General features: G+C 41.0%; 2 protein-coding genes across 2 annotated transcripts in view; one reads left to right on the plus strand and one right to left on the minus strand.

The window, feature by feature from the left end:
• The window catches only part of lix1l (limb and CNS expressed 1 like), a 13,292-nt gene extending 7,954 nt beyond the window's left edge, over window positions 1–5,338 (minus strand). The window contains exons 1-2 of the mRNA XM_072675688.1: window positions 4,770–5,338; window positions 1,212–1,375 (exon numbers count right to left, since the gene is read on the minus strand). Coding sequence (XP_072531789.1) covers window positions 1,212–1,375; window positions 4,770–5,085 — 480 coding nt within the window. The 5' untranslated portion in view covers window positions 5,086–5,338. The remainder of the gene's footprint in view (window positions 1–1,211; window positions 1,376–4,769) is intronic.
• Window positions 1–13,655, plus strand: part of mrpl9 (mitochondrial ribosomal protein L9) — a 23,446-nt gene extending 9,791 nt beyond the window's left edge. Inside the window, exons 2-8 of the mRNA XM_072675689.1 lie at window positions 4,802–6,260; window positions 9,543–9,702; window positions 10,249–10,373; window positions 10,456–10,509; window positions 12,207–12,308; window positions 13,042–13,125; window positions 13,405–13,655. Of these exons, the coding sequence (XP_072531790.1) occupies window positions 6,159–6,260; window positions 9,543–9,702; window positions 10,249–10,373; window positions 10,456–10,509; window positions 12,207–12,308; window positions 13,042–13,125; window positions 13,405–13,518 (741 nt within the window). The 5' untranslated portion in view covers window positions 4,802–6,158 and the 3' untranslated portion in view covers window positions 13,519–13,655. The remainder of the gene's footprint in view (window positions 1–4,801; window positions 6,261–9,542; window positions 9,703–10,248; window positions 10,374–10,455; window positions 10,510–12,206; window positions 12,309–13,041; window positions 13,126–13,404) is intronic.
• The last annotated feature ends 857 nt before the right edge of the window (window positions 13,656–14,512 follow it).

A 14,512-nucleotide genomic window follows, 5' to 3' on the forward strand; every position in this document is an offset into this window, starting at 1 on the left:
TGTGAACCATCTGAAGGACAGTGAGAACTTGGGAAACAGGTAGAACCTTAGAATTCCATGGTCAACACTGAAAGCATTGAGGACTGATTTCAGATTTGAGAGAGATTATTAGATTACTGTTGTTAGATTCAGAGCCTTGTGTTACTCTCTTTTGTAAAGGTGGTCTGGGGTTTAATGCACGGCGAGGGTGTGTGGTGATGTTGGTTGCATAACTCTAGCTGCATTCTTTCCCACAGGGTCTCTAAGCGGTGCCCTTGTTTTCCCTACACACTAATCACATGATGCTGACTAAGGGAACTTCAGAATGCCCAGCAGCGGCAGCATGTAAAAGACTGCGTCTTGCTTTGACAGCAATCTTCGACCACTTTCTTTTCCACATATAACATGCATCATGTATATTACATATGGAATATGGGAAGAAATGTGACTTTATGGACATGCAGCAGGTTTGGGTCGTGTGTACTTTGTGTTTATATGTATTGCTCATGATGCTCATCCCAGATAACGCCCCAGCTGTTTTAACCCCCTAAATACGCAAAGACTGATGGGTAAATCTCTCTGTCAACTAAGCTAGCTGAGGCTGATATGTGTGAGATCAACAAAACTGATGATTGAAAACTTTGTAAGTTTTGTAAAAGGTTGGTGGGGACGAGTGACCTGGTGAGTGTTTTGTTAGAGGTTGCAGGTTCATGTGTATATATATATACACATGAACAATATATATATATTGTTTTGTGAAAAGACCTGTTATATTTGTAGACCTGTAGGGGTATAGTGCCTACTATGCCCCTACTATAATATTCACGGCCCGCCACAGAGGCCTGATATCAGTATGTCCAGTCGTTCTCTGAGTTAAGATACTTAGTTAAGCCTCCTGTGTTACTTATTTTGTCCAGATGGAATAACTGATCCTGTGGCAGACCATGTTGTCCACCCCGGAAGTAAGTCTACTGTGATTGTGACGTAGCGCTAATTTGTCTTAGTGCTCTGAATTATGTGATTTAATCTCACAACCACCATGAAAAATAAATATCTTTATGGTAACAGAATTCGTCTCAGGGGGGGAATCTGAAGAAACCTTTGCTCACTGATTGATGTGAAAATCAAAATCAGGGACATGAGAAGATGACCAATAGCAAGTTATATGGGAACTCTTCCCGATATCACTGCCTTCTTCAAAGCAGTCTGTTTCAAAGCGTTAAGGGGTATACCTGAAAGCTCCCGAAGCAGCTTCCTCCGGGCAGGCTGACGTAGCAGACGTACGGCGGGTTGTTGGACGGAACCATCTCATACACCACCAGCGCTCCATTCTTCAGGTCTGCACCACGGGATTGCTTCATCTGCCAGAACTCCTGTAGAGCTTCCACCACATTCACTAAGACCGAGCAGAAGCAGATATTAACGTCAACGTGTTTGCTTTAGTTCACAGGTTTCCAATGCCAGTCCTGCAGACTCATTTTTGTGTCTTGGATTTGTCTCATCCAACACACCTGATCAAGCTCCTTTTCATTAACTAACCAACAATTATATATTTTGTAAGGCCGATTGGCTGATTAGACTCAATCCTCTCGTCCGTCTCCTGAGCAGTGTGAATACTTTATACACGAGTCTATGTTTCTGAAACTGTTCCTCCCTGTTACTGTTGGAACCTTAGATCCCCCCTGCCCCTCTCTTGGGGGCCTTTTAGTTTTTAGTTTAGTTTCTAGTTCATTTTCATCACACTCTGCACTTGGGGCCATTACTCTGTTCACCCTAGTAGCGGGTTAAGCTCTAATTTTCAGTGGTTGACGGCTGTAGTTCCATCCCCCCTCCCACTATAGTCACCCATTTTCCATTTAATTCAAGGCAACAATACTTAAAGGCAAAAAGATTAAAGACTACCATATGAACCATTAGTGTTGGACACAGATGGAATTTGGCCTCCGCCTGTAACCAGTGAACACACACACCTACACACTAGTGAGCAAACGCACACAGTGACCGTGAGCATGCATACCGAGGGCGGTGGTCAGCCATCACTGCGACGCCAAAGGAGCAGAGAGGGTTAAGGGCCTTGCTCTTAAGGGCCCCACAGTGGCAGCTTGCCGAGCCCAGGTATCAAACCCACAAGCCTGTGATCAATAGCCAGATGCTCAAGTGCTCTAAGTGGGGTGAGAATGGGGTCAAAGAACTGAAAAATCATTTTGTCTTTGTAATTTTATTTTATTTTTTTATTAAATTAGAAATTATAATTCTACACACATGGCTGTAGACCTGGGATAAACATTAAGGGGGGGCAGCTATTACTGAACAGGGCAGCCAGTTTAAAGTTCTCAAAGCCTGCCTTCCAGAAGCATAAACTACCCCAAAAGTCTTCATCTCTCTAGATAAAGCATAAATCTTTTTTTTTATTCATTATTATTATAAGTATTGATCTTGTGAGAAATGCATTTTGTGAGGATGTGGGGACATGAGTGGTCCAGCAGAACAAGCACAGTCACTATGATCACTATGACCAGAAAACAAGGCACTGTCACTATGACCAAAGAATCGCTGGTTCGAATCCCAGTCATGCTGCTGGCCATCGACAGCCGGGGGCCCGAGAGAGCACATCACTCCAGAGCAAAATTGGCCAGTATCAGATGCAGCAGAGCCCGGTATGCTGCACTTTCCTCCGAACCCACAGTTTTACTATCACTACATTTTTTTATACTGGTTCAGCAGTTTCACTACAGCTGTTCACTTTTTAACATTATAAATCTGCCAGTTGTTTTTTATATTGTGTCAAACTTTCATGATGAACCAGTAGAAATGCTCCACTGATTTTATTAAGTTTCCTTCTCCTGTAAAGTTGCTATTTTAGAGACTGCCTAAAGGTAATTCAACAATTCCAGGTTTCCCAAATTCTCACCCTATTAAATAGTCAAGATCTGGTGATTTGAATAGTACCTAAAATTGCTACAGTATTCACTTACTTTTAAAGACACCAGTCTGCAAGGTCAAGTTAATCTGTATATCTGGCTACAAATACAACATGAAGACCAAAGAACCGCAAACACAATCCTCACTGTTAAGCATGGTGGTGGCAGCATTAGTCCTAAGATTAGTCATAGGAGTCTTGATGGCTTCCCTCACTAGTCTTCCTCTTGCACTGTCATTCAGTTTGTGAGGACGGCCTGCTCTAGGCAGATTTACACATGTACCATATTCCTTTAACTTCTTATTAATGGATTTAACTGAAACTTAATGGTGTTTTTTTTTTTTTGTAAAATTCTTGTATAAAAAGGCCAAATTATATTGACCATGTTTCCATTTATTCAAGCAACAGAAGTGGAAACTGTTAAACACCATTTATAACTACTGTATATTTGTTTTGTAGGCATGGTGATGTAATTACTGAAAAATTGTAATATCAAAATGACACAATGTGCATTTAAGAGAATGTGTTAATTATACCTTTTTGATCATATTGTGATAAATTATTTATATATCGTGATACACTGTAGGCTCTTCTAAGTGGGTTTCATTACAGTGTGTTTAGACTGGATGAAGATCAGCAGATGTTGAGTATAAATCACTGTCTTCAGTCTGGGAGAGAATCTGAATATTAGTTTATAAGAATCTGTTGCTACTGATGTTTTTAGTCTGTGATTACATTTATTGTGATAAATATCATGTATCATTAAAAAAATCGTTACATATTGCGATCTAGTATTTTTACCATGCCGCTCAGCCCTGATTCTAACATCTAACGCAATAAGCATCAAAGTCTGTAAGCACTGATCACCAGCCCGCTTCAGCTCTATCTGTCTGTCTATCTATATATCCATCTGTCTATCTATCCATCTGTCTGTCTGTCTATATCCATCTGTCTGTTTGTCTATCTGTCTATCTATATATCCGTCTGTCTGTCTATATATCCATCTATCTGTTTGTCTATATATGTATCCATCTGTCTGTCTGTCTATCTATATATCCGTCTGTCTGTCTATATATCCGTCTGTCTATATATCCGTCTGTCTGTCTATCTATATATCCATCCATCTGTCTGTCTGTCTATATATCCATCCATCTGTCTGTCTGTCTATATATCCATCCATCTGTCTGTCTGTCTATATATCCATCCATCTGTCTGTCTATCTATATATCCGTCTGTCTGTCTGTCTATATATCCGTCTGTCTGTCTGTCTATATATCCGTCTGTCTGTCTATCTATATATCCATCTGTCTGTCTATCTATATATCCATCCATCTGTCTGTCTATCTATATATCCGTCTGTGTGTCTATATATCCGTCTGTCTGTCTATCTATATATCCATCTGTCTGTCTATCTATATATCCATCTGTCTGTCTGTCTGTCTATATATCCAGCTGTCTGTCTGTCTGTCTATATATCCAGCTGTCTGTTTGTCTATATATCCAGCTGTCTGTTTGTCTATATATATATGTATCCATCTATCTGTCTATCTATGTATCCATCTGTCTGTCCGTATGTCTATCTATACATCCATCCATCTGTTTGTCTGTCTACCTGTTTGTCATTATTTCCGTCTATCTATATATCTATCTACCTGTCTGTCTATATATGCATCTGTCTGTCTGTCTATCCGTCTATCTATATATCTATCTATCTGTCTGTCTATCTGCTCTTTGTCTCGTATAGAGGTGAGTGACAGGTCTGCTATTAGGTTTCTAGATGTGATCAGCTTAAAGTTCTGAAGTTGTGTCAGTGTTATGTTGGAAACACAGAAATATGCACTGCATGAACGGAGCCGGGAGTGTTTCTTACCCCTGCCGTATCCTTGTGTGTGTTTGGCGAAGCTCCGGACCACCGCGTCCACGGCCTCCCTCAGCACGGCCGGGTTGGTGGGGTTGGCCGGGTTACACAGCCCGAACCCCAGCCCCGCCATGTCCATGGAGCCCAGGCCCGCGGCACCGAGGCTGGAGAGCGGCGGCAGCGGGGGCGGAGGACCAGAACACCCGAGCAGAGGGCCCGGAGGAGCCTGGGGGGACATGCGGGATCCCGGGGAAACTCCAGGCCGCAGGGAGGCGCGCAGGGTACCGCTAACCCCGGGCTGGAGGCGCTGATGGCGAAGGGACTCCATTGTGTTGCGGGCGGAGAATCGAGCAGCAGTCTGGAGCACAACTAAAGGACGGCACGGAGTGGACCTGCAAACGCAGACTGCCTCGTGTACGCGATGTTTTGGTTAATAATTCCTTTTGCGGTTTATGCGAGATAAATAAAGTCGCTGAAGATTATCCGTTGCTGATGGATAATACATGGAGGCTGGATTTCCTGTGTTTCAGGAAAAGTCGTTTCGGGATAATGGGGGCCGTGTCTCAAATCCACACTGTGGTCGTGCCTCAAATCGAGTCCTCTCTGTGTAGTGAACCAACTGAGGGTTCAGACGGTTTCTAGGGCAGATTGTAAAAATGATTATTGGCAGTGTCCAAATCACTATACGAGCAATGCACTATTTTAGACATACTAGTAGGCTAACTAGAATGTGTTTTGGACGCGGCCCTAGTGCACTGAAACACACATGAACACTTCTACACTAGAGTTAATTACTGCCATTAGAGCATTTGTTTCAAACACAAGTATTATTATTATTATTATTTAGTATTATTTTTATTTTTGTATTATATGTTGAGAAGATTTAACGGAATGTCAATGTAAACATAAAATATATTAGTGCACTAGAGCCATGGTCCCTATGTCATGTAGTGTAAGTGTCTCTGACAAATTAGCCAGCGACTAAACACGAAGTAGGTCTTTCTAATAAAGCGACCAGTGAATTGAAAGAACATGGTAGGGGTTTCTAATAAATTGGCCAGTCAGTAGAAGCACAAGGCGACAAGAGTTTTGTAAAACAGTGGATAGTGACTGAATCCTGGTTTATGAAGTGTGACGTTGGCTACTTAGCTAGTAAAGCTGCCAGTAGGGGCAGTAAGGCACCGCAGCACTCAACCAGCCGGATAGTAAAAACAGACCAAGAAGAAGCGGGTGGCGTTCACATGTTGGTGGGATGAAGTGTGTGCGGTTGTAACGTTGGTCTATGGTTTAATCAAACGGCGTATGCATAATGCTAACGTGTTAAATAAGGTGTTTTAATATCGCGGACAGTCTCTAGTATCCCCCGGGTCTGGCCGCTGTTGTGTTGGCTTTGTCTCCAGGATGCTGTCGCTGGTGTTTGGCCGTTTTGCCCTTGAGCACTCCGGAGCTGTTTCCAATCTAAAAACCTGTTTATCCCGGGCTCTCTCGCTCACAGCACAGCAGGTAAAACACTTACACATCATGATCATCATTATTATTATTTTATTATTATTTTATCATAACGGGTCTGGGTTGAATTCAGTCTACATATTTAGTTAGTATATTTCTGGTCCACCTTAAATAGCGCTGCAGCCGTTGTAGCCAGCGGTATTTCACAGACTGAAGCGGCTGCACAATTTAAGGTGGAATTGAAAACTTAAACCAGAAGCCATCCTAAGTAAGCCTAGTCTACTAAAAGTGTCATGATGGACTTAAGGCGATTACTGTCATATTAAAATTAAATATTGTTGAAAAATCATATATAAAATCAAAACACAGATATGAGTCGATATTAAGTCATATTATATCATGTCATATGCAGTGGTCACAACTGATACATATTTGGGGGTTCCTGTAGGTAGAACAGCAAAACAACCACCTGGGCATGCTTTAATAATTGCTGTTTTCTAGGCTGTCAGAGAAGTCCTAATAATTTCTGGGAATTGGAAAAATCACAGATATTGTTCATTTAGATTCAGTAGAATGATGCTTGTATTTCAACTCTTGTCGTTGGTGTGGCGCAACAGATAACACCACCACCTGCCATTGCGTTACAACAACACCATGTGGGAGACCAGGGTTCGATTCCCGGTCTGGGTGACTATGCTGCGCTACACCAATAAGAGTCCCTGGGCAAGACTCCTAACACTACATTGGCCCACCTGTGTAATACGAGTAACCTTGTAAGTTGCTCTGGATAAGATAAAAAAGTTTTGAACTGCCAAACGAGAAATGTCTATATGAACGAGAAGGATTCCAGTTCGGATTTTGTGTCCTGTGGAATCTAGGAAAATACAACCAAGTGAGAAAACACCACTGACCCAGTACAGTGAGTTTCAGGACAGAGTAAATTCAAGTCAGTTCAATACAAATGTATTTCTATAGTTCAAATCTCTTTTGAGAAAGCCAGTGGCGTCAGTGGCAAGAAAATCGGCCTACGAATAAAGTGAACGTGATGGGTTGTATGGTTTAAGAAGTTCCCCAAAATACTGTAGGGCCAAACCGTTTAGTGATGTATGGGTATATACATTTTTGAGCCCCAGTGAGCACTCTTTTGAACTACTTGGAGCTTTTTTTCAATGATTTGCATGAACTTCCACCCAGAAGAGCATTACAGTAATCCAATCTTGATGATGTAAATGCATGCACCAGCTTCTCAGCATCATTTAAGGAGAGTACATTACGCAGTTTGGCAATATTATGTAGATGGAAGCAAAGCTAACAAAGACCACTAATGGCACAAAACATGTGATTGATTCCAAAAAGCAGAGTAGGTTTTAGTAGCTTCAGAGATGATGCACGGAACATGACAGAAGCCCTGCAAGATAACGCATGATACATTAGCCTAGAAAGGTTAATCTGGCATCCAGCCTTGCCCTCCTATTGATTTCGGGCTATCAGTCAGTCATGCTGAAAGATGATCAGATCAGTACTGGCCACTGATTTCTATTGTTTGTGAGCTTCAGATATGTGCATTTAATCTGTAACAGCCAAATCATGTTTCAGTGCATCAATGTTAATAGAGAGCTAAAATTTTCCTAGAATTCCACAGATTGGCTTGCAAAAATTAGCTTGATCCTAGAGCTCTACTTTTTCCACAACGGTCTGGACACTGTAGGGGCTGCACAGCTCCTTCATTTGTGAAATAAATCCATTGCCACAGAAATGCACTCTTAAGCCCCAAAACCCTCAGTGGCCAATGAAATGTGTTGGGGGCGTGGTCATACCAGAACGCACCCTGTTCTTGTGACTTACATTGATGCCTAGGTTGCTGCATGAAAATGCAAACACTTCTTAAGGTTTATGAACAGAGTTTGAAAGCTGTAGTGTAGCGATTATGACTGAGTGAAATCATGTGCCAGATATGATCAGTCTGTTTCCAGAGTAGAGCCACTGCCAGTTCTATAAAGCAAAGAAATGGTGTTAGAAATGAACCGTATTCATTGAGTGTTGTAGTTATTACCCTTATCCTTAATAGATGAATGGTGTAACGGAACTGTAAACATAGCTCGACCCGCCATCCCTCAAAATCCACGGAAGACAAGCGTCCAGGCTTTTTTCTAGCACCAAAGTGGCTGTCCGAACGGCAGAGTCACTCACTGGTCACCTTATTGACTTGTGTTTAGTAGTGTCTAAATTTAGACGTATCTTTTGAATTCTATTCTATTCAAACTAGCTGAGGTTATTCTTGGGTAAATAGCAAAGCACTTTTGTACGTCGCTCTGGATAAGAGCGTCTGCTAAATGCCTTAAATGGAAATGGAAATGGTAACACACAACAGTGAATTTAAAGTGAGACAAAATACCTGCAGGACAGTAAAATGGCAAGAGCTGCAAAGGGTTTGAGAATGGACATCCGAGGCTTGGTGATGTGTTTCCGTTACATTTACACCATGAAGCCTTTTTTCCCTCATATTAAAGATGCTCATTTAAAACCGTTCTTTATGCATGTTGATTTTGGATTTCTGTAGCATGCATTTTAATTTGCCCATTGTAACGAGTAGCATGAGCTTAGCTGGATTGCCAGCTATGGGTTACTTCTACGTCTACTTTTTTATCTTTCTGCTGTCTGGTTTATTTTTGTATGTTTATAAATAAATAAATTAATGACTTCATTAATGTTTGTTTCACCAGAACTGTTTGGTACTGTTAAACTTTCATGCGTGTAAAAGTCAGTTTGTGGCATTTTGTGCATCAATGCAGAATCTTTACAGAAAAAATCAGAATGCGTCTATTTTCGAACATTATTTGGGGTTTTATGTACTGTTGCAGTAAGGTGGTGGTGTAGCCTGGATGTGTCATGTGTAAACTGGTAATTGCAAGGCTCAGGGAATGTGTGATACAGACATGCGCAAAAGTTTGGCACCCCTGTTGAAAAGGGACAAATTATTGTTAAAGGTACTTTAATTAAGGTTGAATCAAGCTACTAACCAGTAATTTTGCATTAGAAATAATGCAGTAATGTCACCAAGGGTGCCCAAACGTTTGCATTTACTACTCTGCCGCCTCAGTCCACATGCTTCCTTCACATCCAGCGACAGTTCTGGATCTCTTCGCTTGTCCAGAAATGCTTGTGTGAAGTGTGTTCTTTAGTGATGGCTCAAAGCACGAATTGCAGGGGGAAGTCCTGGAGCAAGACTTGGCAAATATAGCATAATATCGCATACTGCTGCTTTAAGAAGAAAACCGAAAGGATGAAGTGAAACCTGACCGAAGTTTTAAGCTGATCTGTGTGTGTTTTTGTCAGAACACGGTTATTGTGGAAAGATGGTGGCAGGTTCCTCTGTCGAAGGAGGGCCGTCCACCCAGACTGTATGGCCGGAGGCACAGAATCTACCGCATGGTCGAAGACACAAAACACAAAAAGCAGGACAAAATGGAGCTTCTCCTCACGCAGACGGTGCCCAGTGAGTACCAGCCGTCTCTCTCGTCCCAAGCTTTTAGTGTTGTTAGCGAGAGCTTGATGAGAGTTTTCAGATTCTGCTTTAGGAAGCATTCGCTGACTTACTCCACCTTAAATAATGGGGCAACTCTGCAAAGGTGCCAGAATTTAACAGCTCTGTTTTTTTTATACACAAGTTGCATTAAACTATCTTTTATTCTGATGTTTGAAAATAGATATCGAAACTGTCAAAGTTTGATATTAATCGATATAAAGAAATACATTGGACAAAGCTTGATACTAAAATTATACTGTGGTACAAAATGTAAAAATGCTTATCATCTGAACACCCAGAGTTTATTGTTTACACGAGGAAAAAGAACATTAATTCATATTCTTAAAAATAAAAAAAAATCTGTTCAAATACGGGTCAAATACAACATCAGGGCAGTGTTTGTCTGTTTAAATAAAGAAAGGATCTAAAGAACTAAAGAGCTTACAATCCTTATGATCAGTACATTAAAATAAATGAAACGTTTTGATCACGTTTTGTTTGTTTCTGTCCCGACAGAGCTTGGTGGGCGAGGGGACACGGTGTTGGTGAAAAAATCTGTCGGACGCAACAAGCTGCTGCCTGAGGGCCTGGCTGTGTACCCGTCCCCCGAGAACAAGAAGATGTTCAGCGAAGAAAGAAGCGTTGGTCACTTTAATAAATTCAATAAATTAATTTGTGTTTCCAGTCTGCTGTCACTCACTCACTTCATCCCTGTGTTCTCAGGTTCTGCAAGAAGGAAAAGAACAGGACAAAACCCAGACTCGGACCGGAGAGCTGGTGAGGGACCCACCTCTTCCGAGAGTACTTGGACGATTAAAGTACTATGGTCGTCTTATTGTATTGTGTTTAGTAATGTCTAAGCTTAGAGGTTTCTTTTGAATTATTGGTCTATTCTAACTAGCTGAGGTTTTCTTGGGTAAATAGCAAAGCACTTTGTAAGTCGCTCTGGATAAGAGCGTCTGCCAAATGCCATAAATGTAAATGTGAGAGAGCTTGTGGAGAGGATGTCATTATCTCAGAATTGTGGCACATTTTTAAGGAATTTCTGTGGTTTTGTCTGATTACCTGGAACTCTGTGAACACTAGGGCCTGGCTGCTTAAAAAAGTAGGGATTTTTAGCAGCCAACAATCTAGATAACTGATAATATCAGCAGAGAGACGTTTACATTATCAACCTCTATCCAGTCGGTTGTGCTGTGTGTCGTGAGAAGGCTGAGCAGAGGAGTTTCTAAGGGTATTTCAATGTGGAAAGATATTCATATAATTTAACACAAGATGGGCAAGGGCAATCTTTAGTCTTAATCAGGTGTTTTCATAAACTACAAGGTGCTTCACTGTCAGAATACATGACAATATGTAATATAATTTAATTTAATAATGATAGATAGATTCTCATAACAGCATGTGAGGGTCTGGGCTATCTGGGATATCAGGGATTGATGCATGCAGACGACGGGTAGGAGCGTCTCCCAAACAGCAAGGCCTGTGGGAGACGTACTGCTAGGGTTCTACGGTGGGATAGACCGCACAACAGCGACGGGGCTCATCAAAGTGCAAGGGTAATGAAGGCTTTTCCAAAGAAACATAAATGCCTAATGATGGTGACAGGAGCCCCCTGCTGACCCTACGATGTAGACACAAGTGTCAGAACTGGAGCTTGGAAAGATGGACGATACTACTAAAAACAAAAGTCAGTATGGAGACTATAATACTCAACACTACACAAGGCCCAAGTACTCTTGGAAGAGTTGGGTCTTCAGTCTGCGTTTGAAGACAGTGAGCGACTCTGCTGTTCGGACACCCAGGGAAAGTTTGTTCCACCACTTTGGTGCCAGAACAGAAAAAAGCCTGGATGCTTGTCTTCTGTGGATTTTAAGGGGTGGCGGGTCAAGCCGAGCCATACTTGAAGCTCGAAGGGCTCTTAGTACTTCTGACCATTGCCATCAAGTACGGAGGGGCTGGTCCATTCTTGGCAGCTACAGCTTCACATGGGTCAAATTGTAATGGTTAGACGACTGGATCAGAGCATCTAAAAAACGCCAGGTCTTGTGGGATGTTCCTAGCATGCAGTGGTCAGTATGTAGCAAAAGGAAGTATAACCAGTGGACTGGAAACAGGGTCATGGGTGCTCAAAGCTCACTGATGTGCATGGGCAACGAAAGCTAGCTTATCTGAACAGGACTTAAAGGATCTGCTGCTAACATTTTAGTGCCATAGACTACAGGACGCCTTTGGATGTGCGTTAAGTCAGAGCTATTTGGATGGCATGCAGGGGGCCTTCACAATATTAGGCTATGGCTAATTAGTATATATAGCAGTAAAATCACAGTATTAATATTGTCTGAATCTGCCCTTGCTTGAGCAAGCTAGGTATAGGTTGGCTTATTCGCACCGTTACTCAAAGACAACATCTAGTAAACCTTGGTTAATGAACTGATATGAAGATGTTTGTTTGTTTGTTTGTCTGTCTGCAGACTGTGCAGTTCTTGAAGCAATCCAAACTTGAAATAGACATGCCCACCTCCATCCAGTACCAACTCACAAAAGAAATTGTTTGCCGGCGTTTTTTGCAAAAGGTAAGATTTTCCACCTATCCTCACATCAAACACACTACAAAGAGATGATTAGTCCTTCAGAGTGGGTTTGGTGTAAAATGACTCAACACATCAATGTAGCCATTTGATTTATGACCCAAAACCACTACACTACTTTCATCTATGCTGCAGGTGTTTTATATGTAATGTTGATGATGGTTTAATAGTGGCTGTTTTGGCCAGCTCTGCCATTATATTTTGACAGGGGGTAAAAAAAACATTTAATTATTATAAGTTTAATAATAATTATAAGCACATTAATTTAATAAGTGTAATTAGTTATTTAATTCAATGGAGTGCCGCATATTTAAAGTAAAAATCACGGTACTAAGTAGGGGAGAGTATTTGGATAGCAGTTTTTTGGGGGGGGTTTTTTTGGGGTTTTTTTATATGGTGTTGGTGCATTTTGTCTACATGACAAAATATTGCAATAAATATCATATTGTAAAAAAAAAAAAAAAAAAAAAAAAAAAAAAGTCTTTAAATATTGTGATATAAACTTTTTCCATATCGCCCAGCTCTACATTAAACTCTTCAGATGTCTGGTTCCGTTCACCACCACTGTGAAGAAATGAAATCTCTATAATGGAGCATCTCACACCAAATAATTTTATCTGAATTTTAGTGAACTTTGTAATATTGTTCTTTACAAAAGTTGGTATAAAATCCTTGTGGTGATATATATTTTTTTTCTCCCTCGTCCTGACTCCCAAAGCTTGGCGTGTTTGTGCCAACACATGCTTTGACTCTACCGGAGGAGCCAATCACAGACCTGGGGGATTACTGGTGTGAAGTTAGAGTAAGTTGCTTGTTTAAAAATGAATCAAATCATTATTTGATCCATTAGCCATCAGGGTGTCTTCTAAAATAGTAGTTTTAAGTTTGTAGTGTATGCTGTAAGAGTAGAAGTAAATAGAAAATGAACGGAATGTAAAGATGAGACCAGGTGAATCTCATTTTGCACAAGTCATCACCATGTGTTTTTAAATAGTACCGCTGCATTTCAAGCTTGTGCTGAATCAGGTGTGCCAGATTTCACTCTATTAGAAAAATTTACCTGTTGTTGTGTCTGTTTCAGGTGAATGGACTGGACACAGTACGCATTCCCATGTCTGTGGTGCCGTTTGTGGAGCCACGGCAGGGGAGGCTTCTCCAGAAGCAGGAGGTAGAACATCAATCCAACACGGAATAATCATCCCACGTATATTAGTTTGTAACAGCTTTTGCTTCTGTTTTCTGTCTGTTTTGGTGTCAATAAATTGCAATGTGGCAGAAATGTGAATCTGCTAAACAGCTGAGCAATAAAATTACTTCAGATTCAAATCTAAATAAAAATAATACCTTTTTTCTACAATATCTCTACTTGATTCAAATTGGTAAGAGACATAAAATTGAATTGTACTACAGTGAAAGTATGGATGCTGTACCACAATCCAACCCAATTACAAGAGCGGAAACTTTACTATAGTTAAGGTACGGGTACTGTACCACAATCTAACTCAATTAAAAGCAGGGAAACTGTACTATAGTAAAAGTTTGGGTACCATACCACAGTCTATAGTAATGGGCATTGTGAAATGCTCTTTAAGCAAATGTATTATAAAGCAGTGTTCCTGTTCAGGCTCCTAGTAAACTGACAGGCCCTCCTTTGACCTTTCAACTATGTGGTCTACTGTCTAACCCTGGTCCAGCTTCTCTTCGGACAGCTCTGACTCCACACCTCAATTCAGTAAAAAACCTTTCTGACTCATTCAGCCCTCTGCTTTCTAAAGGAGATTCAGGTGGCAGTAAGTCCTATTGTCCACTACAGAGTACACTGGATAAAAGCTGTGTTCTACAAAGGATCTACAATTCCAACATTGAAGTTAAGACTTTCATATTGAAGAAACAATTTAATTCTTAGCAGAAACCAAATATTATTGCCATAAAATCTGAAATTTAGCCACACCCCCACAACTTAGGCATCACTTGAAAGCCCAGGGCACAGTGGGATTCAAGTTGACTGCTCAAATTGTGCTTGATCTCTTGGTCTCAGACTTGCGTCCACTACAGACGCCAAAAATTAATTCCTGGTTCTTACAAGTTATTAGAAACGCTATGCTAATACTGGGTATGTGCAGTTGTATAAAGTACTTACCTGAGTTACAGTAAAAATTCAGGCAGCCTAAACCAGCCTGAGCATTCTC

The sequence above is a fragment of the Salminus brasiliensis genome, chromosome 3 (assembly GCF_030463535.1).
Source record: "Salminus brasiliensis chromosome 3, fSalBra1.hap2, whole genome shotgun sequence".
Classification (NCBI taxonomy): Eukaryota; Metazoa; Chordata; class Actinopteri; order Characiformes; family Bryconidae; genus Salminus; species Salminus brasiliensis.